General features: G+C 42.4%; 1 protein-coding gene across 10 annotated transcripts in view; it reads right to left on the bottom strand.

The window, feature by feature from the left end:
- The window catches only part of LOC147018531 (forkhead box protein P1-like), a 227,106-nt gene that overhangs the window by 138,996 nt on the left and 63,089 nt on the right, over positions 1 to 25,021 (bottom strand). For 7 of the 10 annotated variants that reach the window (XM_085898257.1, XM_085898261.1, XM_085898260.1 and 4 more), the window contains one exon: positions 17,438 to 17,605. In XM_085898257.1, coding sequence (XP_085754383.1) covers positions 17,438 to 17,590 — 153 coding nt within the window. In that variant the 5' untranslated portion in view covers positions 17,591 to 17,605. Of the gene's footprint in view, positions 1 to 7,426; positions 7,498 to 17,437; positions 17,606 to 17,735; positions 17,875 to 25,021 lie in introns of those variants that run through there. The other 3 variants (XM_085898263.1, XM_085898265.1, XM_085898259.1) reach the window with 2 other exon arrangements.

Here is a 25,021-nt window from a genome sequence, read left to right as displayed (position 1 = left end):
CCAAAGAGTACTACCAAGAGGTACTGGTCGTCTTTGTGACGCTGTGCGACGCAAACGGCCGGACCTGTGGGCAGCGGTAAATTGGCAGCTTCATCACGATAACGCACCCACCCATTCTTCACATTTGATACAGAGTTTCCTGGCCAAACACAACACACCTGTGCTTTGTCAGGCTCCCTACTCTCCCGACAGGGCTCCATGTGACTTCTGGCTTTTCCCCAAGCTGAAAATGCCCCTGAAAGGGACCAGATTTCAGTTCAGAGAAGACATCATGTGGAATGCGATGGACCAGATGCACGCCATCCCAAAAGAGGCGTTCCAGCGCTACTTCCGACAGTGGCAGAACCGTTGGGAGAAGTGTGTGGCAGCCCAATGGGACTACTTTGAAGAAGATTAGTGTAAGTTTGTTGTATCTGGATACGAGTATTTTTTATGAACAAAGGTCGGATACTTTTTGAACACACCTCGTGTGTATATATATATATATATATATATATATATATATATATATATATATATATATATATATATATATATATATATATATATATATATATATCCAGATGAAAATTGATGATTATATGTGACTTTGACCTTTTGATCTTGACCTCAAAAACAATTGACTTCTAGCTTGTGACTTCCTCTACCAGGTGTTTAAGTTTATTGACGATCGGAGTAAAACTGGGAACTGCAGGTGATTGACATACATAAAGAAACAGAAAGAGAACAGATAAACAAACAAACACACAGAATAATCGACCAAACCAACCAATATACTTGCGAATCTTCGATAATGGAAGTAACAACTGGACACAAATGCAATACACTCTCCTCCGGTGAGGTTAAAAAAAAACAATAAAAAACAACAACCAAACAAGGTCGGAATTACATCATAATCCTTTTATGGATTGCCATAACGACATCTTTTAATATTTTTCCATCTCAATCCCACAACAAATACAATACACAACGAGAACAGTACTCATAGACAATATCGTCTTGCCTTGCATGTCCATTCTGTACAAAAATATAATCGTTAACTAAACACGCTACTAAAATCTCTCTGGCTGTTATCAGAGAACCACCTCACCGCCGTCGAGTCTGGCATTTCACTCAAGCCAACTGGCAGGGTCTCCGAGCAGCCATCAAACTTACAGACTGGTCTCCTATCACTACTTTCTCAAACATCAACTCATCCTGGGAATTCTTTCAAAGAAACTTGCTCTCCCTCATGCACAGATTATCCCCTCTCGTGTTCAGTTGTCCTACCCTTCCTCCCGCCCTTTGTTTACTGAAGCTTGTGGCGAGACAGTTGTCCTGAAACAACTTGCCTTTGCCTCATGGAAAGCAAACCCAACTGAGGACAATCTCAGTTCTTTCCACAAAGCTCGGAACAAGTGTGTATCTACCCTCAGGAGAGCCAGAAAACAACATCTTTCTCATCTCAAGTCTGAACTCTCAAACCTCTCTCCCTCAAAATCCTGGTGGCATTTAATCAAATCTGTTTCTGGTGTATGTTCCCCCTCCATCCCCTCCCTTACCTCAAATGGCCGCACTGCTGATTCCACACGTGAAAAAGCTGAATGGCTAAACTCGGTGTTTGCAGCTAAATCTTGTGTCCTAAACCCATCACTATCTCTACCCACTTTACCCAGTAGCACCCAACTGTCCCTGGACTCTGTGTCCTTTGCTCCTGACAAGGTGGAGAGCTTGCTTTCAAACCTCGAGTCAGATTCTGCAACCGGTCCAGACGGCATCAGCACACGTGTCCTCAAAGCCTGCTCTTCTGCTCTTGCTCACCCTCTCTCTGTTCTATTCACCCTCTCATTTGCCCAAGGTCATCTGCCATCTGCTTGGAAATCTGCTAACATCACTGCCCTGCATAAAAAAGGTGCAAAAACAGATTCCTGAAACTACAGACCAATCAGCCTTCTCCCAATCATCAGCAAGGTTATGGAATCCATCATCGCTTCAGACATGAAATCCTTCCTCTTCTCCAATGGCTTGATTTCCAATCATCAATTTGGCTTCAGACCAGGTCACGCGACCCTGGATATGCTGCTTCTGCTCTCCCATCAATGGATGGAGGTCCTCAATGCCAGACAGGAAATCCGAGCCGTATCCCTGGACATATCACGTGCTTTTGACACAGTCTGGCACCCTGCACTACTCACCAAACTCTCTCCCATGGTATTCAAGGCCATCTCCACTCATGGCTCGTAGACTTCCTCTCCTGTCGCAGTCAACGTGTGGCCCTAAATGGAGTTCTTTCATCCCCTCTTCCTGTGCAGGCTGGAGTTCCTCAAGGTAGCGTTCTGGGCCCTGTTCTTTTTCTGGTTTTCATCAATGATCTCTCGGACTCTCTGGAAAATCCTCTATTTCTCTTTGCCGACGACTCCACCCTCTGCCGTACCAACTGTCATCCCTCAGACCGGCAAGCAGCAGCTTCTTCGCTCACTGCAGATCTGGATAAAATCACAAACTGGTCCAACACGTGGAACATGTCTGTCAATCCGGACAAATCTCAGACTCTCACTATGTCTCTTCGAAAGGACCGTTTAGAAAACCCCCCCATCCACTTTCTCAACAATCCTCTGGAAGAAGTCTTTTCTTTCAAGCTTCTGGGTCTCACTATCTGCCATGACCTTTCCTGGGAAAGTCACATTTTCAACCTCGCCTCAAAAGCCAGTCGCCGACTGGGAATCCTCCGTCGTGCAAAGTCCTTCCTCGGCCCTCTTGAGCTCCTGACCACTTACAAAGCTTTTGTCCGTAGCCTGATGGAGTACTGCTCTCCCCTCTGGGCTGGTGCTCCTGCCTCCCACCTTTCTCGGATTCACGCTGTCGAAACCAGGGCTTTTAAGATCATCGGCATCTCCCGCAATGAAGCTGAGTCTTTGCGCCTCTCACTCAATCACCGCAGGTTGGTCGGTGGTCTTTCTGTCTTCTACCGACTCCTCTCCAGCCTTGCCCCCCCCCTGCTCTCTCTGCGATTTGTCCCCACCACATTTCCACAGGGCGCTCAAGGTCCACTAACAACCCCCTTCTGGTAAAACTACCAAAACCACGAATCACTGCTCATCTTCACTCTTTCATTCCTCCTTTTTCCCGCCTTTGGAATAAACTTCCTCACTCTATTCTTTCCCATTCTTCCCTCCAGGCTTTCAAAACAGCTGTTCACCACCACCTCTTATCTTCCCCCATCCAAATCCTCGATCTTTTCTACCCCCGATAATCCACCCAAGCCCACTTCCTTCAATTCCCCTGCTTTCCTTCCTGAAAGTCCCTGTAATGTCCATCTTCTCTTCGCCATGTTCCCCGTCCCATCCCCATCCCTCTCCCTTCCACAGTTCACCTAATGTGTCTGTTCCCCACTGTTTTGTCCCTTCCACTCCCGCCCCTCTTGTCTCATGCCCCCTTGCTGTGAGTTGTGTGTTAGCTCTCATACGAGCCTCGACCAAGGTATACAAAAAAATAAAAATAAAAATAAAAAAATTGCCCACTGCTATTATGGTCCATATACCCATATCATCCATGCACCCTATTATGTCACATAGTTTCTTGGCATGGGTTATGAACGTCATCTTACTATAATTCACTGTCTGTCCGTCCGTCTGTTCCCATTGGGTCTGTTCCCACACATTTTTTGGGTGTGTAATCCTGGGACCCCTTGGAGAAAAATAGGCATAAATATAATAACATGACCCCCTTGACAGCTCCCGTAGGGAGCGGGTGCTTCTAGTAAATTTAATTCTTCACTCACATCAGGTTATATAATATACATCAGATATAAGAAGTTTCAGATAATTTTAATTCAACCAATTATTGCTGGAATACCACTTCACCGATGACATCATTGTTCTCATTCTATATACCCCATTGAGAGTTGATTGTAAATGCCGTTTCAATTTTTTTTTGTTCAGCAGTTTTGGAGAAAATGTTGTCCAAAATTTTCCCCTTAAACCAATATGGCTGTCATACCTTGTGACCGATGATGTCATAAATTTAACTCTCCACTCACATCCGGTCATAGATCACATCTATGAAGTTTCAGATTTCATGGAAAAGGATTTCAATTCAACCAATTATGGCTGGAATACCATTTCACCAATGACATCATTGTTATTACTCTATATACCCCATGGGGAGTTGGTGGCATATGTCAAGTGCCATTTGTTTTCGTTGAGCAGTTTCAGAGAAAATGATGTTCAATTTTTTTTCCCTTTAATCCAATATGGCTACTATACCATGTGACCTATGATGTCAGAGTTAGCAATATATATTCTCCATGGGGAGTCTCTCCAAAGTTTAAAGTTTTGCATCGATCGGACAAGTGGTTGCAGAGAAAACCATTTTTAAAGCAAAACTACATAGACGCGGACACACAAACAGACACACGGGCATTGCAATCGTCTCACCTCTCCTTTTGGGTGAAACTAATTACACCAACCAACACTACAAATATCCCTTCCACATAGACATTTTCATACAGTTGTTAGTACTGCCACACAGTCAAAGGATCGTGGCGTCATACTGTGGTGTCAACCAAACTCAGTAGCACAATGGTTAGAGCATCTGCTCTAAGTCTGGGAGGTCGGTGGTTCAAACCATGGTCGAGTCATACCAAAGACTTAAAAAAATTGGTACATACTGCTTTCTAGCTTGATGCTTAGCATTCAAAAGGATAGAACATGGACAAACAATGTTGGAAAGGCAATGGCAAACCACCCAACATAACCCTTGCCAAGAAACTGCTTTGGCAGCACCAATGTTGTTTAAAAGACAATGCCAGTACATCAAATCAAAGAAGTTGTGGTGTCATTCCTACCTTGTTTGGTTTTTGTTTTTTTTTATTAATCCCGACATGTTTTCTCACTTTTACCCCACGTGCGAAGCGCAAAGTGGGGGTTAAGCAATTTGGTTCACTCTGTCTGTCTACAAACGTCGGTCTATGATTGAGGAATTACTTTATATAAATTGGATTTTATATTTTGAACACAGTAGAACACGAAATGGAACATGAATCAGATCACAAGCTTGCAGTTGAGTAGTACTTTGGCTCTGAATAAGGCAAAGTGTACGGAATCTCGCGCTGAGCACGCATGTACACAGAGGAGTAAGGGAATCGTTTTCGTCTGTCTGGCAGTCAAGCAGAATTGAAAATCATTCCAAACGGGAAACTTACTGTTTTTACGGAATTCATAAAGGATACAAACAATGAGCACGAATAACTAATTTAACACGTTAAATAAGGTGGTTTTAAAGATGGTGCATCAATGGTGGTAAACTTCTTTTTCTACAGCTTTTAAAACTTTTATTTCAATTGAGTTACATACTTGAACACCGCATAACACAAATTACCTTGTTGGCTCTTCCAAAAACCCTCAGTTTGGCAGTACCTGGATAAAACATTATGCTATTTTACACCATCTCCCCAAATCAAATTGGTGTTCAATGAACTCTCCAGTTATAAATGTATTTTTCAGACGTGTGTGTGTGTGTGTGTGTGTGTCATCATTCCGAGATCGGCGAAATGAGCACCAGTGTACTGGTAATAGGGGCACTACATCAGCGGCATAGCCGCACCTCCAACCAATGATGCTACCAGCAGCCAAGAAGGCTGTACACGTGATCGGCACACACACTTGTGGGGCATGCGTGCATTCTACATACAAATACTGGGGTGCATCCTCTGTGCTGACATATAATAATCAGTCCAAGCTCTGCCCTCTCCTGGCTGAGGGAGCGAGGATTCACTGCCTGACTTTGAGTTCCATCAGTTTGTGAAATTTCAACCTCATAACAACACTGGAAAGTACAAAGTATTTATTTTGCATATGTTAAGGGCTCATGGAAGAACAACACAACAAAAGGTCAAAATACCAACAATGGAGCAGAGAGGAATGGTGAACAAGGAACAGACAAATAATACACAGGTATATAACGTAAAACACAGTATTTTTGACAGATGACGACAGCAGTCAAAATGATAAAGGTTGACAGAAGGGAAAGGTAAGCGAGAATAGAAAATAAAATGCATCAACATGGTAATTTGTAAGAGAGCAGTGATGAGGTTCCTCGCACAATGTAGTTAGGGAGGACAACACTCAAGTGATGAGCAATTATACAGTGGAGTCTCGTTAAATTAAGTTATTTTACATGGTAATTAAATGTTATTCCGGTAATTTCCCCCACAAATATAAACATGCACCCCCTACCCCTTCTATATGAATGTGCCATCACTTTCCAGAGGACATCAAATCATATGTACAATCAAATGGACGAAACACTTACCTGATAACTAAACTACATGCGTTGGTCACCGGTAACTTGTATCACAGTTCATTGTGATTTATTACATTGCAGCAAGAGAGTGAAACACACCGATGAATTACACACCATGAATACAGTGTACATATACCCGTTTCCTCACTTAAAAAGATGCCGTGCACACGCCAAGGCAATTGATTCCTTTCTCATGATACCTAAGTGCAAAATATTAAACACCAGCATTCAGACAACTGCATAGTTCGAGAAATGCTGACCCAGGATAAAAACATGGCATTTATTAAGCATGGCACCATATTTAGAAAAACATACCGACACGTCCCCATAAGAACTGCACAGAAAATAAAATTATTTAACAGTGGGGAAGCGGGATATACCTGGGATATGCCAGATAAAAAGTACATGATTGGAGCACTTATTAACAGCAGAATGGAAGATTAAAATAGAACATCATTATTGATATTATGGCTATTGTAGCAGTGTGGGTTCCGATTCAAATAATGAGAAATTTCCAAGTGCAAGATAAAGCTTCTCCGCTGGTCAAGTCCTTGGCTCATCGTGCCAACAGCTGGGCAACTCGAAAGGGACCTTTGGTTTTGGGTGAACGAAGGGTGCTCAAAGTACAAATAACCCAACATGGTCAAACTTTTCACCACCCAGTCCAACTCTCTCTTTCTAATATGTGGTGATTTTAACTGTCACCACGCCAATTGGCTGGGTGTTGATACCTCTTTTATGAGATATGGCACTGCAGCAAAGGACTTCTATGACTCCATGGGCCTGACTCAATCTGTGAATTTTACAACCCAGATTTCTGCCAATGGCAAATCCTTCCTTCTGGATTTGGTTATGACAAACTTTCCTGATCATGTCTCCTGTTCTTTTTCTGATCCGATTAATTCATCTAATCACGTAGTTGTGAGAGTCAACATCTCCCTTGCTATACTTTCAGATAAACGTCTCAGAGCTGGTGAATCTGACAGTTCACTCAGGCAGACTGACAGGGAGTGCAAGTTTCCACCTCACTTCATGATTTCTATATCTATGGCTCCTGATGCTAACTCAGCCTGAGAATTCTTCCACAGAAATCTGCTCTCTCTTATGCATATATTTATCTCATCTCGTCTTATAGTTATCATACCCGTGCTCTCATCCATAGTACACCGATTCCTGCGGTGATGCAGTTGCCTTGAAACGGCTTGCTTTCTCTTCCTGGAAGGCACATCAGATTGAAGGCAACGTAATATCATTCCACAAAGCCCGCAAGTGTGTGTCCACTCGCAGGAGAGCCAGAAAACAACACCTCCCCAACCTCAAAGCTGAACTTTCAAATCTGTCTCCTTCCTCAAAGGCAGCATGGCACCTTGTAATGTCTGTCTCTGGAGTATGCTCTCCCTTAATCCCTTCCCTTACTTCAAATGGCACCACAACCAACTCTGCTCATGAGAAGGCTGATCGCCTTAATTCTGTGCAGACCCCATCGACCCCAACATCCTGGGTAACTGAGCAGCCCTATTCAGAATATCACTGCTCAACTCACGGAAGCAGTGGGGGAAAGAGAATGGCATTTCTGTATGTGGAGGAATTGCGTTGCTCAGCCGGTGGGTCACCCAGATAGCTCAGGTACGGTTTGCCAGAAGACCTGGGTCGATTCCCGGTCCAGGCCTGTAATCTTTTCACATGTATTTATCACTGTAACAAAGTAACTTATACTTTGTAGAACAATCTGAGGTCAACCAAACATAGAAAATATGAATGCTGTCTGAAAGATGCATGCTATTGTTTCCATCTCATAGTTTAAAATAATTAATTGTTGAGAATTAAATACAGAGTGCCATTGTTGACAAGCAAGTGCTATTTGTAGAGAGAGAGAGAGAGAGAGAGAGAGAGAGAGAGAGAGAGAGAGAGAGAGAGAGAGAGAGAGAGAGAGAGAGAGAGAGAGAGAGAGAGAGAGAGAGAGAGAGAGAGAGAGAGAGAGAGAGAGAGAGAGAGAGAGAGAGAGAGAGAGAGAGAGAGAGAGAGAGAGAGAGAGAGAGAGAGAGAGAGAGAGAGAGAGAGAGAGAGAGAGAGAGAGAGAGAGAGAGAGAGAGAGAGAGAGAGAGAGAGAGAGGACCTTCACCACACCTATAAGTCTCTTTTATATGCAGCTGGAAACCAGGTGCAGACCCAGAGGTACACAGGATGACAGAGAAAGGCAATACACATCATTTCATTAACAGATATGTACGAAATGCCCAACTGAATTATCAGTGAACAACTTCGACAAGCTTTAAGAACTCCACAATTGACATGAGTGCTGTTGATCAAAACACAAGCCTGGCATGAGCAAGGGAACTGTGGTCAGTCACACAATAAACAGAACTTGATAGATAACGCATGTGAGTCATACAAACTGAAAAAAATACTTTTCTTGAGGAAAAGAGAGAGCAAAAATAGTTCAACTCTGTAGGTTGAGTAATCCTTATCTGTTTGTCCATCATTTATTTCTCATTATTTTTATAAAGCAATTGCATTTAATGTTAAGTTTTAACACAGCCCCAGTAACTGCAAGCTCACCACAACTTGCTGAACCCCATGGAAGTTTGTAATTTTGTCTTTATCACCTGGTTTGTCCAAACCAGTTTGTAGGCTATCCTATTATTCACATCCGAAATACATCTAAATATGTTCCTCATAATTTGTGAACTTTGTTAAACCTACATGCTTTTCCTGATTGGGAAACGACATTAGTTTACAGTCGGTTTTTTAATATGCAACTTGATTAGTCCAATTATTATTGCAAATGCTCCAGGCAATGAACATGGAAAGTGAAAAATTATACGTCCATTTCCCTACATGTGAAAAGGATGTTGCTGGAGGTAAAATAAAAGGTTTGATCATTCGACATTCTCACTGTTTCCATCATTTCTCCACCATAGAAACAGCAAGATAGGGTGGTGGTTGGAACGGAATCAGTGAGTCTGAGTGTGACCACAACCACACACAGGGAAATATAAATATACATTTAAAAGCAAATGAATTGTTCGAGGATTGTAAAAAAATTAAATGATACAATTCTAATAATAGCAGTAATTATAGATTATAATAATTTTATTTGATAAATTGTGATAGTAACAATGCAAAAAAGCAGTAAAAAAAAAATGCTTTGATTGATCACTTCTCTGACAACATTAAATATCTGGAAAAGCAATGCTTCCTGAGAGTTTTTTGATTTTGAAAAGCATTGGAAAATATTCAATGCGTGCTATTTGTAATATTATCAAAAAGAAAGTGACCCATCACAAGACAACTTTTTGCATTTCTAATAATTAGAGTTGCTGGCAACTAACAAAGTATCCAAAGCAGTACACCTAGAGTTGAAAGAAGGACCCATGAGACCTACAAATTCAACATTTTTGAAAGTGGTAAAAAGTCAAACAAATACATGCGTTGGTGTCTCAGTTGCTGAGGATGCCATTGTGGTCGCAAAAGAAAGCTTTACCAGATATTGTCACAACAAATCCAAATCGCGAGAGCTTACAACCTACTTATACCATTGTTTTATTTATTTATTTATTTTAAAATAAAAATCTATCAAATTTTTGCCATTGAAAAACAATCAGTTTTGGTTGTTCCATGCTGGCCATTTTATTTAACAGAAATATTTGCATAGCTGAAGGGACACTGTCAATCATCACGACGTATTTGAAATTTCGTATTAATTGGTTCAGTGGTTCTGGAGAATATCTTTGAAATTTATTAAAATATAATTTGAAAATTCAACGTGGCTGCCAAACTGGCCCAATCAGACTCATTGAAGGACATGCACTATGCCTCAGAACTTGTAACAACCCCTGTAAAGTTTGCCTTTAGCCAAAGTAGCCTGTAAGGTTTGCCTTTCGCTAAGAAAGCCTGTAAAGTTTGGCAGAGCCGAGGACGATTTTATAGATGTAGTCCAGGATTGCTCTTTAAGTCAGTTTGTAGAAAAGCCCACAAGGTGGAGTGCAGTGTTAGACCTTTGTAAAGCAATTATCCCAATATGGTGGAGGAGGTGTAAGTAGGAGAACATTTGGAGACAAGTGACCATAACATAGTGTATGCAATGATACTGTTGAGATTTGAAGTTTTGGATAATCATGCAAAGATTACATTTTAGGAAGGTAAACCTCGAGGTTATGAGCAGTGAATTAGGTGCCTTAGATTGGGAGAATCTAACGAGAAGGCAGTCAGCATCAGAGAAATGGGAAACATTCAAGGAGCAAATGTCTAGGCTGCAGAGTAAGTATATTCTCGTGAGGTGTCAAGCTAGGGTTAGAAAGAGACCAGTGTGGTTGAACAGGGAGGTAAGGAATGTTATTATGTAAAGCAGAAGGCATTTATTACCTTCACCATCGAAGGTGAAAGGAGGTTATGTTTTCACCCCTGTCTGTTTGTTTGTCTGTTTGTGTGCAGGATATCTCAAAAAGTTGCAGACGGATTGAGATTAAATTTGGTGGACAGGTTGGGAGTGTGACAAGGACAAACTGTTTAGATTTTGGTGAAGATCTGGATCTGGCTACTGGAAGTTTTTAAGTGATTCTTCACCATTGAGAGATAGGGCCAAAATGATATACAGCACAATATCTCAAAAAGTTGTGGACGGATTCAGACAAAACTTGGTGGACAGGTTGGGTGTGTGACAAGGACAAATTGATTCGATTTTGGTGAAGATCCGAATCCAGAGCCAGATGTGAGGATTATTGAATTTTCAGTGATTCTTCACCATTGAGAGATTGGGTGAAAAACGATATATAGCATGATATTTAACCTCTGCCATCGCAGATCGGAGGTTACTGTTTTCACCCCTTTCTGTTTGTTTGTTTGTTTGTTTGTTTGTGAACAGTATTACGGAAAAACTCCTCGACGGATTTCGACGAAACTTGGTGGGGAGATTAGGTATGGTCCAAGGATCATGCCATTAGATTTTGGACTTAGTACAAAATCCAATATGGCCGCTATGGCGGCCATTTTGAAAAAATATTTGAAATTTTTTTTTGCATTTCTACATGTTTTTAAGTGATTTCCAACCCCCCCTCCCCCCCAAAAAAAAATTGTTAGAGAAAAAAGAATTTTGCAACTTTTTTTTCAACAAAATTTATATTTTTTTTTTTTTTGCATTTCTACATGTTATAAGTGATTTCCAACAAAAAACATGCCAAAATTATCATTGCGGCTGATTTTGGAACTTCAGGTGGATATACCCACGTAAAATCAATTTCTGTCTCAAGGAATCTCGTTATGATGAATGAATTGAGTATGTAAAAGTTAAAAGTAAAAGGGAAAGTTTCAAACTATAACTCTGTGAGCACTGTTGACGTCAAATTGAATGAATAGGATATCAGGTTCACTTGAGTGACCTAGCAGTATTGGCAGTGGAGGTTTTGCACTCTACCGAGTGCTCCCCCTCTAGTTCAAAAATGTATTGGGCCCGATATGTTCTCGTGGATCAAGCATTGTGTGGTGGAGGTATGCATTCCACTGAATGTCCTTCCAGTTAGTTCTAAAATAACAGGACTCAGTATCGGAGTAAACGCATCAGTATAGGATATCAGTATCGGAGTAAACAGAGGTTAATTAAGAAAACTAGCCAATATTCGCTCCCTTGGGAAGCAAGAGAATTTGTTTACAGAATTGGCATCAAACTCCACCCGCAATACCCCCTCCCTGCTGCAGGGGTCAGTGGTTCAACCATATACTAACCCTGAGTACCCCAAGCATGAATGCAAAATTTGGTGGAGGTCAGCCAAGCCATTTTGGATTCCATAAGGAACAAACATACAGATCCACAGACATTGCCTTATTTTAGTGAGATAACTCAGCAAGCCAAAATATAATATGAAAAGGATATGACCAAAAATATTAAACATCATAGCAAGGTATTATTTAAGAATATAAAAGGTAAAGAAAAGATTGAGAGAAGTGTGGGCCCTTCAAGGGATAGCATAGGAAAATTGGTGGGTGATGAATGCGATATGGCAGGCTTATTATCCCCCCCCCCCCCCGGAGGGAGGGAGTGGGATATTGTAATCGTCTGGTTTGTTATCTTGCCAAAACGAAGTTTTTGCAAGATATGTTAGTCAGCTTGTATGTTTTTTTTTGTTTGTTTTTTTGTTTGTCTGTAATCACGTATCGATCACTCTGCAGAACACAGTTATCATTGGAAATTTTTGTAACTTCGCATATCAGAGGCCTATAGCGGTCCCTTTCAGCGCATAAAATTTTCAAGGTCAAGGTCAAAGGTCAAGGTCACTTTGTCGCAAATCAGGGGAGTCGACGAAACCCTTATTTTTTGAGTAATTTTGATCGGATCGTCTTCAAACTTCATGGGAATATAGTTCATGGTCTGGTGCTCAGCTGATTAATTTTTGGTGGTGATCGGCCTTGACCTTCATGGTTAGCGCTGGAGGTCGAAAGTTTTTGACCCGAAGGTCAAATTTTGAAATCTTAGATACCATATCGAGTAATACCTCATATGAAAGCGCTTGATAAGTGCTTTCCAGATCTGTCAAAAGTTTGACGCTATGACGTCATTTGATGACGTCATGACGAAAAAACTGATTTTTCATGAAAATTTTATTTCCTCAGTTCTCATCAAAATCTCTTGATATTTCATGTACAACGGTCCTGGAGAGATACCATTAACCGTACAAAAATATAAAGGTCAAGGTCAAAGGTCAAGGTCACAAAAAGGTGAAGCATCAAGGTTGACGATACCCTTATTTTTTGAGTAACCTTAATCGAATAAATAAGTCACTCATGTTCACATTTTGGCAAGATAATGGTCACCCTGGGGGTGACATTGGTTTTTTTATTATCTTGCCAAAACGAAGTTTTTGCAAGATCTGTTACTGAGGAAGTTTTTTTGTTTGTTTGTCTGTAATCATTGGATTTTTCACCTTTATATCACTCTGTAGAGCACAATTCTCATCGGAAACTCTTGTGGGTACACATATCGTAGTATTATTACAATACCCTTCAGCACACACAAAGGTCAAGGTCAAGGTCAAAGGTCAAGGTCACTTTGCGGTAAATCATGGAGGTCGACGAAACCCTTATTTTTGAGTAATTTTAATCGAATCATCTCCAAACTTTATGGGAATGTAGTATATGGTCTGGCGCTCAGCTGATTAGTTTTTGGTGGCGATTGGCCTTGACCTTCATGGTTAGCGCCTGAGGTCAAACATATTTGACCCCAAGGTCAAATTTTCAAGTTTTAGGAACCATATTGTGTAGTACCTCAAATTGAACACCTCGATGAGTGCTTTCTAGATATGTCAAGCTTGAGACATTATGACGTCATTTGGTGACGTTATGAGGCAAACGCATATTTTTCATGGTTACTCTGTAGAACAATTCTCATCGGAATCTCTTGTAGGCAGATATTCCTCAAGGAGTCGCTCCTGGTGGATAGAAGCTCTGTTCACCTCAGTGTGACCTTAAAGAAGTCACACGTGGTCACCTTTTGGCAAGATACAGGTCACCCTGCGGGTGACATTGGTTTATTTGTTTGTCTGTCTGTCTGTTAGCAACTTTACGGCAAAACGGCTTTAGCAAACACTATCAAATTTAATCCGCAGGTGGGCAATGAACCTTGGACGACCCCATTAACTTTTGGGTCCAATTGGATCAAAGGTCAAGGTCAAGGTCACAAAAATATCAAAATCGTTTTTCGCTGATAACTTCGTCCAAAATGGTTTAATTGACTTCAAACTAAGACTAAAATATTGATCAACATTCAGGTTAAGGATGTATCAAATTTAAATTTGATCCCCAAAATAACTTTATGCCTTAAATGGGCAGGATTTGTTGTGCCTGGCACCACTTGTTAAATCGTTTTTTGCTTCAAAACTTACAAAAGAACAGTGTGGGGAATTACCAATAGCTGAGTGTATCTATCTCGGAGGTGAGCAAGGGCTTTGAGAGGAGATTCAAGTAGGAGTGGGGGATGTGAAGCAGCAATGAGGTCAGCTCTTCCACAAGCCTTAACTGTATACAAAAAAAAAACACGTCGAGATGATAAAGCTTCGGAGCCAGATAATATGGGTCGAAAAGTATTGAGGGAGGTGGCAGAGCAGATAAGCATAATGTTAACTGATATATTTTTCAGCTCTTGGGAGTCAGGACAGGTAGCACAGGATTGGAGAGTAGCAAATGTAACAGCGTTATTTAAGAAGGGATCCAGAGAAGAATTGGAGAACTATAGACCTGTTGGTTTGACTTCAGTTGTGGGGAAGGTGTTGGAGACATTAACTCGATGGTATTCATGGAATGCTTACCCTGCGCAGTCAACGGTTTTGGAGATATAGAGATGCAATATTTTTCGTTTTTTTCCAAGATGGCGCCTGTACCACATAACCTATAACATCATGATAATTATTATTAAAATATTCTGCAGGAGGAGACGCTCCGATGGTGAAAATTTTGCGTCCATCAGATAAACAGTTGCTGAGAAAAAAAAACTTCATAATGATCGGATAAGTGTTGGACTTGTTGAATTATGACATCATAACAAAGGCACCGATGATATCATCATTAACATATCTAATTCCCCATGGGGAGTAGTTGAGAATGAGCCAGGTCTCAATTTTTTTCATGGAGTGGTTTCAGATATGGAAGTGCGAAGTTTTTTCCAAGATGGCACCTGTACCATGTGACCTATGATGTCATAATTATCAGGAACATATTCTAGAGGAGGAGGCGCTCCTATGGTGAAAATTTCGTGTCAATCGGACCAAGAATTGCAGAGAAATAAAATTCACACTGATCAAATCAAGCATTGTACTTGTTGAATTATGACGTCATAACAAAGGTACCAATGGCATCATCATTAAAATATCATTCCCCAAGGGGAGTACTTGACAATAAGCCATGTTTCAATTTTTTCTATGGAGCAGTTTCGGAGATGGAGGTGCAACTTTTTTGGGGCTTTTCAAGGGATGGCGCCTGTACCTCATGACCTATGATGTCATAATGATCATTTTTACAATTCTGCAGGAGGGGCCACTCATATTCTCAAAATTGTGTCTATCGGACTAACAGTTGCAGAGGAATTTTTTTTTCATACTGATCAGATCAAGCGTTGTACTTGTCAAATTATGACGTCATAATGAACGTACCGATGACATCATCATCAACATATCTTTTTCCCCATTGGGAGTACTTGACAATGAGCCACGTTTCATTTTTTCCCCATTGAGCGGTTTGGGAGATATAGAGGTGTAATGATTTTTCAAGATGGCGTCCATACCACGTGACCTTTGACGTCATAATTATGAATAAAAAAATTCTACTGGCGGAGGCACTCCAATGGTAACATTTTGTGTCAATCAGACCAAAGGTTGTCGAGAAAATGAATTTCAAAAATGGAGACACATACGCACGTACGCCACATGTACGCACGTACATACGTACGCAACTGAATGCCTCACCCAGCTTTTCGCTTTGCAAGCACAGAGTAATTAGGGAACGGATATAGAGGAGCAGACGAATAAATTCAAACTAATTTAAAGTAGGCAGCACGGATTAACAAAAGGGAGGTCATGCTTAAAAAAATGCATTGGAGTTCTATAAAGCAGTTTCTGATTGGATGGATGAGGGAAGTGAAGTGGATGTAGTATATCTAAACTTTCAAAAACAATTGATGAGGACATGTTGGCTGTTCGCTGAGGTGAGGGCTTCTGGAGTGGCTGGTAGTGTAATCAACTGTATTGAAAACTGGCTCAGTGATCGGGAGCAAAGAGTGGCTGTGAACATGAAGATATCATGCTGGGAGGATGTAAGTAGTGGGATACCTCAGGGATCAGTTATAGGACCATTATTATTCATAATTTACATCATTGATATGGACAGTGAGGTTAAGAATCAGCTTCCCAAATGTGCAGGTGACGCCAAGCTTTGGTGTAAGGTAGACAGCAGGGAGGGGGTTGGAGGTTGATGAGATTCAGGAAAGGCTGGACACTTTAATGCATTCGACAAAAGATGGGTTTAAAATAAGGAAATGTAAGATGCTGGGGATGGGTAAGAACAATGGGGATTCAAGGAGCAATCTTGGAGTGTGTCTCACTGGAGAAGGATTTGGGGATGGGAATAGATGTGGGAGGCAAGCAGACAGCACAGTGCCAGGCAGCTTTCGGTAAAGCTAACAAGGTTTTATGTTGTATACATATAGGGGGGAGGGCTAAATTCGAAATCAAAAGAGGCAGTGTCAACACTGCACAGGGATTTCGTGAGACCTCATCTGGAATATTGTGTTTAGTTTTGGTCACCACATATGAGGAAGAACATAGATGCCATATGCAGCATAGGGTCGAGCATCGAGCAACTCGATTGATTTTGGGGCGAGCTTGACTCAGCCATGAGAAGTGTCTGAAGGAGACAGGACTTTATTCACGCCAAAAGAGGTGATTATGAGATCTGATAGTGATGTTTAAGATAATGAAGGGTAAAGACAGAATAAGTGTGAAAATGTTTTTCAGCAGAATAGACACTGATAAGATGAGGGGTCATAGCTTGAGAGTGAATAAAAAGAAAGTTGTGCTGACATCAAGGCAAGGGTCTTTCACTTGGAGGGTAGTTAATGCATGAAAGGTCTTCCTAATAAGGTCAAGTCAGCAGAAACAGTAGATTGGTTTAAACTGGAATTTGATGGGTACCTGGAGGCATTGGAGATAGAGAGGTGCATGTATATTGGCAGAAATGCATGGGCATGATGGGCCTGATGGCTTCCTCCTGCATTGAATTTCCTTATACATATTTCCTGTGTCGGAGTGGCGACTCGTCCAGGATTGTACCCAATAGCCAAGGAGACTGCTTAGGCAGCACCAATGCTCTGCACAGAATATGGTTCCAATGGATGGATGCATATTTCCTTGTATGACATTGAGGGCCAAGTGAGCAGATGAAGGAAAATACAACAGATTTGGGGTACAAGAAAATTGAGAGATACATCATGAACACATGCTGCCATATAATATTGAACTAGAGTCAAGAGCAGAGGCAGTTGGCAGTACAACAGCAAAGAGGAACATTAAACAGTAAAACATTATTAGCACAAACGCCCTGGATGAGCACTCAAATTGAGATTTTGTGACAATTCCTTCCAAGCCCCTCCACCACCCCCTCCTCCAAGGGTTACCTGCTGCTGCAGCTTCAGTAACTCTGCTGCACAGGCCTCAGCTGCACCAGCAGCTCCGCCCTCACCCTCACCATTTGTCCGACCCTCAGAAGGTCCTCCTGCCGATCCAGCCAAACTCCGCTGTCCACTCCCCTCTGAGCAAGGCCCCTGCATTTTCCCACCTACAATCTGAGTACGAGTAAAAGAAAAGTCATTTGAGGTCATGTAAGGTCACACAAGCTCAGATAAGTATCGAAGAGCTTCGATCACTTAAAACAGCATAGCATTAGTAAGGTGGTGCAAAACTTTACAAACTCACAAAGTATGACTCTTCTACACAGTTCTGTTTGTTTGATTTGTAGCTGATATAAATAACCAAAACAAAATAGAGCAGCAGTACCAAAAATACATCAACAATAAATAACAACAAGACAAAGGTCAGACAACAGCATTCATCAAGAACTGGCTGGACTGGCTTCAGTGTTAGGGACAGGCAGTATTAGGGCGGGGACGGGTTCTCTGCCACGAGGTGTTTACGGTTGCGGCACAGGCTGTCGGGTAAACAAGGCTCGATTAGCTAGGCTATGTCCAAAACCTGACAATCACATGCATGAAAAACAAACAAATGTGTTTCTGTGTTGCTGTGTGCTTTTTCATGCTTGTAGGAAAACAGCACTTGTCAGGCCAAAATCATTTTTGTTAAATTCCCAGCAGTAAGATGTTTTTAAAATTATTTTTTGTATACAGATAGTCAGGGAAGTATTGTGCCATTGAGGCTGTATTTAAAACTGTGGATGAACACGTTTCACTTTAAGAATCAAACTTTGGGGTCAGAAATTTCGACTTTAAAGCGTATTGGTGATAAAGTTGGTATTCGAGCCAAAGTCGGAATTCAATGATGCATGGTTATCCAACGGATACCCTGTGGTATTATTCTGGTTTTCAAAGCCACCATGGGGAAGGAAAGGTGTTGTCTGGGTGTGCCTTGTGCTCTTCGCCAATGCAAATCCTATGACAAAATGAGGAAAAGGCTGGGCTGATGGCACTGGGAACAGTATGAAAGGGGTGATTAGCTGTTTGTCTGAATGAAACTTGAAAGCAAGCCTTTTGGAATGACGATGGCTCATGGAAGGTGCCTATGCCAGCAAAATGTTAAAAAGGTAAAGAGTTAAGAAAGTACACTTGACAAGAAATCATTTGAAAGTGGTTAAAGGTGTATAAAGTGCAAATTTTACAAAAGGAAAACAAAGAGTAGTTAAAATAAAAGATAATTGTCGATGTGACAAGACTGTGTTTGTTTCTTAACAAACTGGTTTTATTAACACCCACCATCCAACCGTGTTTAGCAAACATTATTTAAAAAAAAAACTCTGGTTTGCAGGGAAGCATGGTGGATGTGGGTGGGGTGCTGGGGTAGGAGAAGGGCAAAGCATCAGCGGCACAAACCCTTCCCAACTACAGGCCTTGTTTACATAACAGCAATAAACATTGCCTCTCGAACAGGTCCCAGCAATGGTAAACAGTAAATGAATCAGTAACCGCACCCTCCACCCCCAACCCTTCCCCTGACTTGTTGGTTTCGAGATGCTATAGCTCAACTGCTCACCTTGGTCATAGAGTTGAATTTTTTGTAACCATCAAACTCCAGCAATCACTGAGCTTGAATGCCACTACAACAGTTGGTGTGAGGGTAGTATGCAAGGCTCATGAGCTTAGATATACACATGTGGCATTTCAATTTGTCCCTAAAGCTATTACGCAGCTCTCCTGAAGATGTAAACTAATCTAATACTAAAATTGGGCTTTTCTTCTAAAGAAAAGCTTCTCTTCTAGAGCATATGGATATGGAAAGATGAGGACGATTGTGCAAAATGCATAGGCTGTCTTGTATGATCGCTCCCCCCAACTTCCACCTCATATGCAGATACGTTCCATATTATGAATGCCATCAGGTCAGCAAAATGAATGTCCAATGATGATAAATAAATAACAAGTTTACAAAGAAAATAGACGTAAACACGTATTTTCACAATTAAAGCATCCTTTAATTAAGTACTTCCATTCTGATTAATTTTCACTCAGCACCAGCTAACACCTGCCAACATTATTAATCATGCCTCTTGGTTGCTTGTTTCATGGACCCTCTGCACGTATCCCCCCTAGCTTACATGTTACATAGCCATTCAAGTTGCCTGCTCCTTGTCTCCGCACGTGCGTTCCTTTGATGTGTATGCACTTGCTTGCATCGAGATGAAAAATTGTTCCTGATACTCATCTACATTCATGTTTGCTGCTTGGCTTGCATACATTAGCATATAATAGCATGGTTCATATTTGCTTTAAAATGATTTACAACGATAAGATTTAAAAAAAAAAAATACAGTTCCTTCATTTTTAAAGAACTGCCCATTGGAATATGCCAAGTATTATTTAGGCTGTAGATGGGGTTACAAATTAAAATCCAGCACAGATGTGAAGAGTATGCCTTCAACAGTTTATGTGATCCCTTGGATCTATCTGATTATCTCCATTGCATAATTTTATTTGTAAGTTTATTACCTCCGCCACCAAAGGTGGATGGAGGTTATGTTTTCACTGCTGTCTGTTTGTTTGAATGTCCGACTGAGCAAGATATCTCAAAATGTTAATGACGGATTAGGACGAAACTTGGTGAATAGATACGGTATGTGACAACGACGAATTGGTTCGATTTTCGTGAAAATCCGGATCCGAATTTCAGAATATTTAAAGCGATTCTTCACCATTGAGAGTTGGGCCAAAAACGATATACAATGTAGCACGATATCTCAAAAAGTTATGGACGGATTCAGACGAAAATGGGTGGACAGGTTGGCTGTGTGACAAGGACACAATGATTATATTTTGGTAAAGATCTGGTTCCAGATACGACAATTTTTAATTTTTTGAAAATGATTCTTCCTAATTTAGAGATAGGGCCAAAAACAATATATCCATACTAATTAATGTCAGTGTGTATCAGTCCGTCCGTCCGTCAGTCTGTCTGTTTCCTCCAAAACTCCAAAACCATGAAACCGAGCAGCCACAAACTTTGCATGCATACATAGTGAAGGCCAAGGTAGTGCAATATTGAAAACTGGGAGTTTGGGGAAATTAAAATTCCCCTTTTGAAGATAATTGACAGCCAGATTTAACTATCCTTTTATCAAGGTGGCATTATCCTTGGTCACCTCACTGTCCCTCACTGGGGTCTGTCTTAATTTGCCATTTTTTTGGCCTGCTTAACAATGCCTCGACTGGGAACAGGCCGCAATGGCTTCTTTTCGAGAAAATTTTCTTTCACTTTCCTCACTCATATCATCGAATGCCACATCATCATACCTATGAATCACTGGATACATTGCAATGCTTATAAACGCTCAGAGATGCCAGCATTTGTGGCTTTATTTCATTTCTGCACATCATAACCTCAGGAATCTCTTAATCCGAGCCGAATTTCAAAATTTAACTCCGGAATTGAACTCATTAGCAGTTCTGACTGCTAAAAAAAAACAAGAAAAAAAGTGTTCATTTATCCAATTCGGACATTGCTTGACATTACAGGCGTCTCCAGGTGCATGACGTTTATATGACTGATTAGCGATTGCTAATCGCTTGCCACGCCAGCCGTTCTTTATGAACCATTTTGTTGAAGTGCTTGCTTGAGTGCTTAAGCCATTTGGTGAGCGTGATACAAGCTGCTTGGTTGTTTGTTTCCAAACCATAGCCATACATGGATAAAGTATTTGCACTGTCACTGAATATATTGATCGACTTGAACAAAGTTCAGACCCTACTCGCCTGCGTTTAACCCCGCATTGTCGTGCGGTGTCTCGCTCACTGAAAACATGAAATATCTTCTACACGACGTTTCTAGTTTTGTGTACGATCTTCTTTCATTATACAATCTATCACTTTGATATAGATAGAGACATATAAAAAAAATTAAACATTTCGTTTTTAAAAGTTTCTTCAACTGTTTCGTTGGAGTGCTTCCTTGAGTGTTTCAGCCACTTGGCCACTCAAGCTTTGATCTCCACAAACTTCAAACTTCAACCTCTCCCTCTCTCCCACCAAATTTCAATGGTGGTGATACCGTGGCTCAGTTCTCCTTGGGGACATTTCCGTAGTAAGGAAGGCAAAATAAATTAGATGATTACAATGAGTAAAAAATGTTTTCAGTTGCAACAAAGCAATAAATCGCCACATCACGGCAGGATAGCCGAGAGGTATGCATGCTCGCTCTCAGCTGTCTAGCCTGAGTTTGAATCCCGACCTAGTTATAAACTGTCATCCCGGTGTTTCACAGGCGGAGTGATTCATCACTCTGTGTGCCTTCTCTAGGATGGACGTGAAACTTGACATCACATCTGGCAGAATCCTTCCTTTCCTCTACCCCTCCTCTCCTCTCTACCATGCCTCTCCCCTCCCCCTCCCCTCCTCTCCCATGCCTCTCCCCTCCTTTCTCCCATGCCTCTCCCCTCCTCTCTCCCCTCCTCTCTCCCATGCCACTGCCTCTCTCTCTTTCCCACCCCTCTCCCTCTCTCTCTGCCACCCCTCTCCCTCTCTCTCTCTCCCCCCACCCCTCTCGCTCTCTCTCTCTCTCCCACCACTTCCCCCTCTCGCTCCCACCACTCTCCCCCCCACCCTCTCTCTCTCTCTCTCTCTCTCTCTCTCTCTCTCTCTCTCTCTCTCTCTCTCTCTCTCTCTCTCTCTCTCTCTCTCTCTCCCGTCACACTTCTTCTATGTCTCTCTCTCCCACCCATCTTCCTTTCCCACCCATCTTCCTCTCCCTCTCACCCACCCATCTTCCTCTCCCTCTCTCTCCCACCCATCTTCCTCTCCCTATCACCCACCCATCTTCCTCTCCCTCTCTTCCACCCATCTTCCTCTCCCTATCACCCACCCATCTTCCTCTCCCTCTCTTCCACCCATCTTCCTCCCCCTCTCTCCCACCCATCTTCCTCTCCCTCTCTCCCACCCATCTTCCTCTCCCTCTCTCCCATCCATCTTCCTCTACCTCGCTCCCACCGATCTTCCTCTCCCTCTCTCCCACCCATCTTCCTCTTCCTCCCTCTCTCCCACCCCTCCCCCACTGTTAAGGGGACCGTTAAGGACTGATGGTTTAGTTTTGAATTTAAAATGGCTTCCCCAGAGTGGATCATATATGAATCAGATTTCAAGTGAGCTGACAGGAGGGGTGCATATGTCACTGCATGTGTGAGTATGTATGCATGTAGGCAGGCCTTTGCCAGATAGATAGCGTGGTTTTTAAAAGTTCCCACCTGGTGCGTTACATAGAACCCAGTGTTTTATAAGAAAAAAAATTGTTTAGGCACGTTTTATCGCCCTTCACTTCTCCTCCCCTCACGCTGCCTTGCCTTCCCTGCCCCATGTGCCACCTTCCCTTCCTCTCCTGCTGCCTTCCCTTCCCCTCACGCTGCCTTCCCTCCTCCTCCATTCACACTTACCTCCACCAATCCCCCCACACCCTCTCTCCACCTCCCATGGACATCTCTGGGTGGTCTCTACATGCTGCCTTAATGTGCTGTTTTAACATACCACATTTACCAAACACAAGTCCAACAACCCTCTCCTCACACTTACTTTCTCCCAAATCCCCTCCCCACTTTTCCCTTCCCCCCCTCCTCTCTCCCCCATCCTCCTCCTGGAGTGTATGGTGAAGTTTGGTGAAGTGTCGCTCTCCCCACCCCTCGTTCCTCACCTTCCCCCTTCCTCATCCCATCCTAGCTCCCCCACCCCTCTTCACTCTCTCTCTCTCCCTCTATGCTTCCCTTTCTCCTTCAATCCTCCCTTTCCCTCCCCTCCCTCATCCCATCCTAGCTCCCCCACCCCTCCTCACTCTCTCTCCCTCTATGCTTCCCTTTCTCCTTCAATCCTCCCTCTCCCTCCCCTCCCTCATCCCATCCTAGCTCCCCCACCCCTCCTCACTCTCTCTCCCTCTATGCTTCCCTTTCTCCTTCAATCCTCTCTCCCTCCCCTCCCTCATCCCATCCTAGCTCCCCCACCCCTCCTCACTCTCTCTCTCCCTCTATGCTTCCCTTTCTCCTTCAATCCTCTCTCTCCCTCCCCTCCTTCCTATCTCTCCCACAGTCTTTCCCCCCCCTTAATATACCCATCAGCGAAGCGACAGGTTGTATTTGCTTCGCATCCTGCAGGAACCAGTGCAACCAAACGTCGCATGGCTTCTTCTTTCATCCAGAGGAAGGCCGAGGGCTATGTTTTGACAGAAAAAAAAAAAATGAAAACCAGATAATTGGTCTCGAGCCTCGATCGGCTCTTGTGCTTATACACTGCCTGCATTTTTTCCCCGGAAGCGATCAATTCATATGTATTGTGAAGATGGTATGTTGAGGTTGTCGTGATTTGTTGCCAACCACACAAATTTTATTATTATAGTGTTTACACATACGCCTGTGATTAAAAGGATTGCTTTACACAGGTGTATTACAACACCTCCATGTTCAGGCCTCGACTGAGTATGTTGCTTATACTCTGCCACGATCGAGTAATGTGTATTGTGAAGATCATATGTTGAGGTCAAATTATGTATGCAAGCTCATAACGGAAACTATGTCTTTCCTTGGTACGTTTTACCCCAACCTCTCATCCCCCACCCCGTCTCGATACGATCCGTCTGTTGCTTTTTAAACTTTAACGCACCATGTCGGGAAGATCAGCACGGTAAGATGCCTGCAAGAGCACTTCTGGAACTCCCAAGGGAACACTTCCGTGAAGAAATATCTTAACCTTTCTTAATTGCATTAATTATAATACAAGCTGCCACATGCACCAAAAAGACCCCTGATTGGCAGAAACAAATCAGACACAAAAATAATGAATGGCAGTCTACAGGTCACTTGAGACTCAAGAGCAGACACAGGCTCGGCTTGAGGATCAATGTGCAAGACAAGCACCCTTCAGGTGATGCAGGTAAAGATAAGGGTTCGGGGAGAATGCAAAGGGTGGACAAGATGGATACATAAGCAAAATTTTGGGATGGGTGGGGGTGGTTTAGCGATTGTAAAAAAGATCATAGTTTTGGATTGGGGGGGGGGGTGACTTGAGATGGTGGTGAACAGCTATCTTTAAGACCGGGAGAAAAGAATGAGATTGAAGAGAGTGTGGAAGGTGATTTCACAGGTGGGAAAAGAGAGGAATAAATGAATGTATTTAGGCAGTTTCACTCGGAGGGGGTTGCTGGTGGACCTCATGCGTCGTGCAGATACTTGGACGAGACAGAGCGCTGAGAGGGCAGATGGCGCAAGACCAGAAACGAGGCGGAAGAAGACAGACCACCGACCTGTCGGCAATGGCGAAGTGATAGGCCCATCGATTCAGCTTCATTGCAAGAGATTTCAATGATCTTCAAAGCCTTGGTTTCCACGGCATCAAGCTGATCAAGATGTGAGGCAGTGGAGCCAACCGAGGGGAGAGCAGCGCTCCATCAAGCTGCGGTTGAAAGTCTTGTCGGTGGATAGGAGCTCAGATGTGCCAAGGAAGGACTTTGCGAGACAGAGGATATCCAGCTGGCATGTGCCTTTGGAGGCCAAATTTGAAATGTGG

The sequence above is a fragment of the Eptatretus burgeri genome, chromosome 10, assembly GCF_056783735.1.
Source record: "Eptatretus burgeri isolate ZD-2024b chromosome 10, Ebu_testis_v1, whole genome shotgun sequence".
NCBI classification, from domain to species: domain Eukaryota; kingdom Metazoa; phylum Chordata; class Myxini; order Myxiniformes; family Myxinidae; genus Eptatretus; species Eptatretus burgeri.
This window is presented reverse-complemented; position numbering and strand designations above follow the sequence as displayed.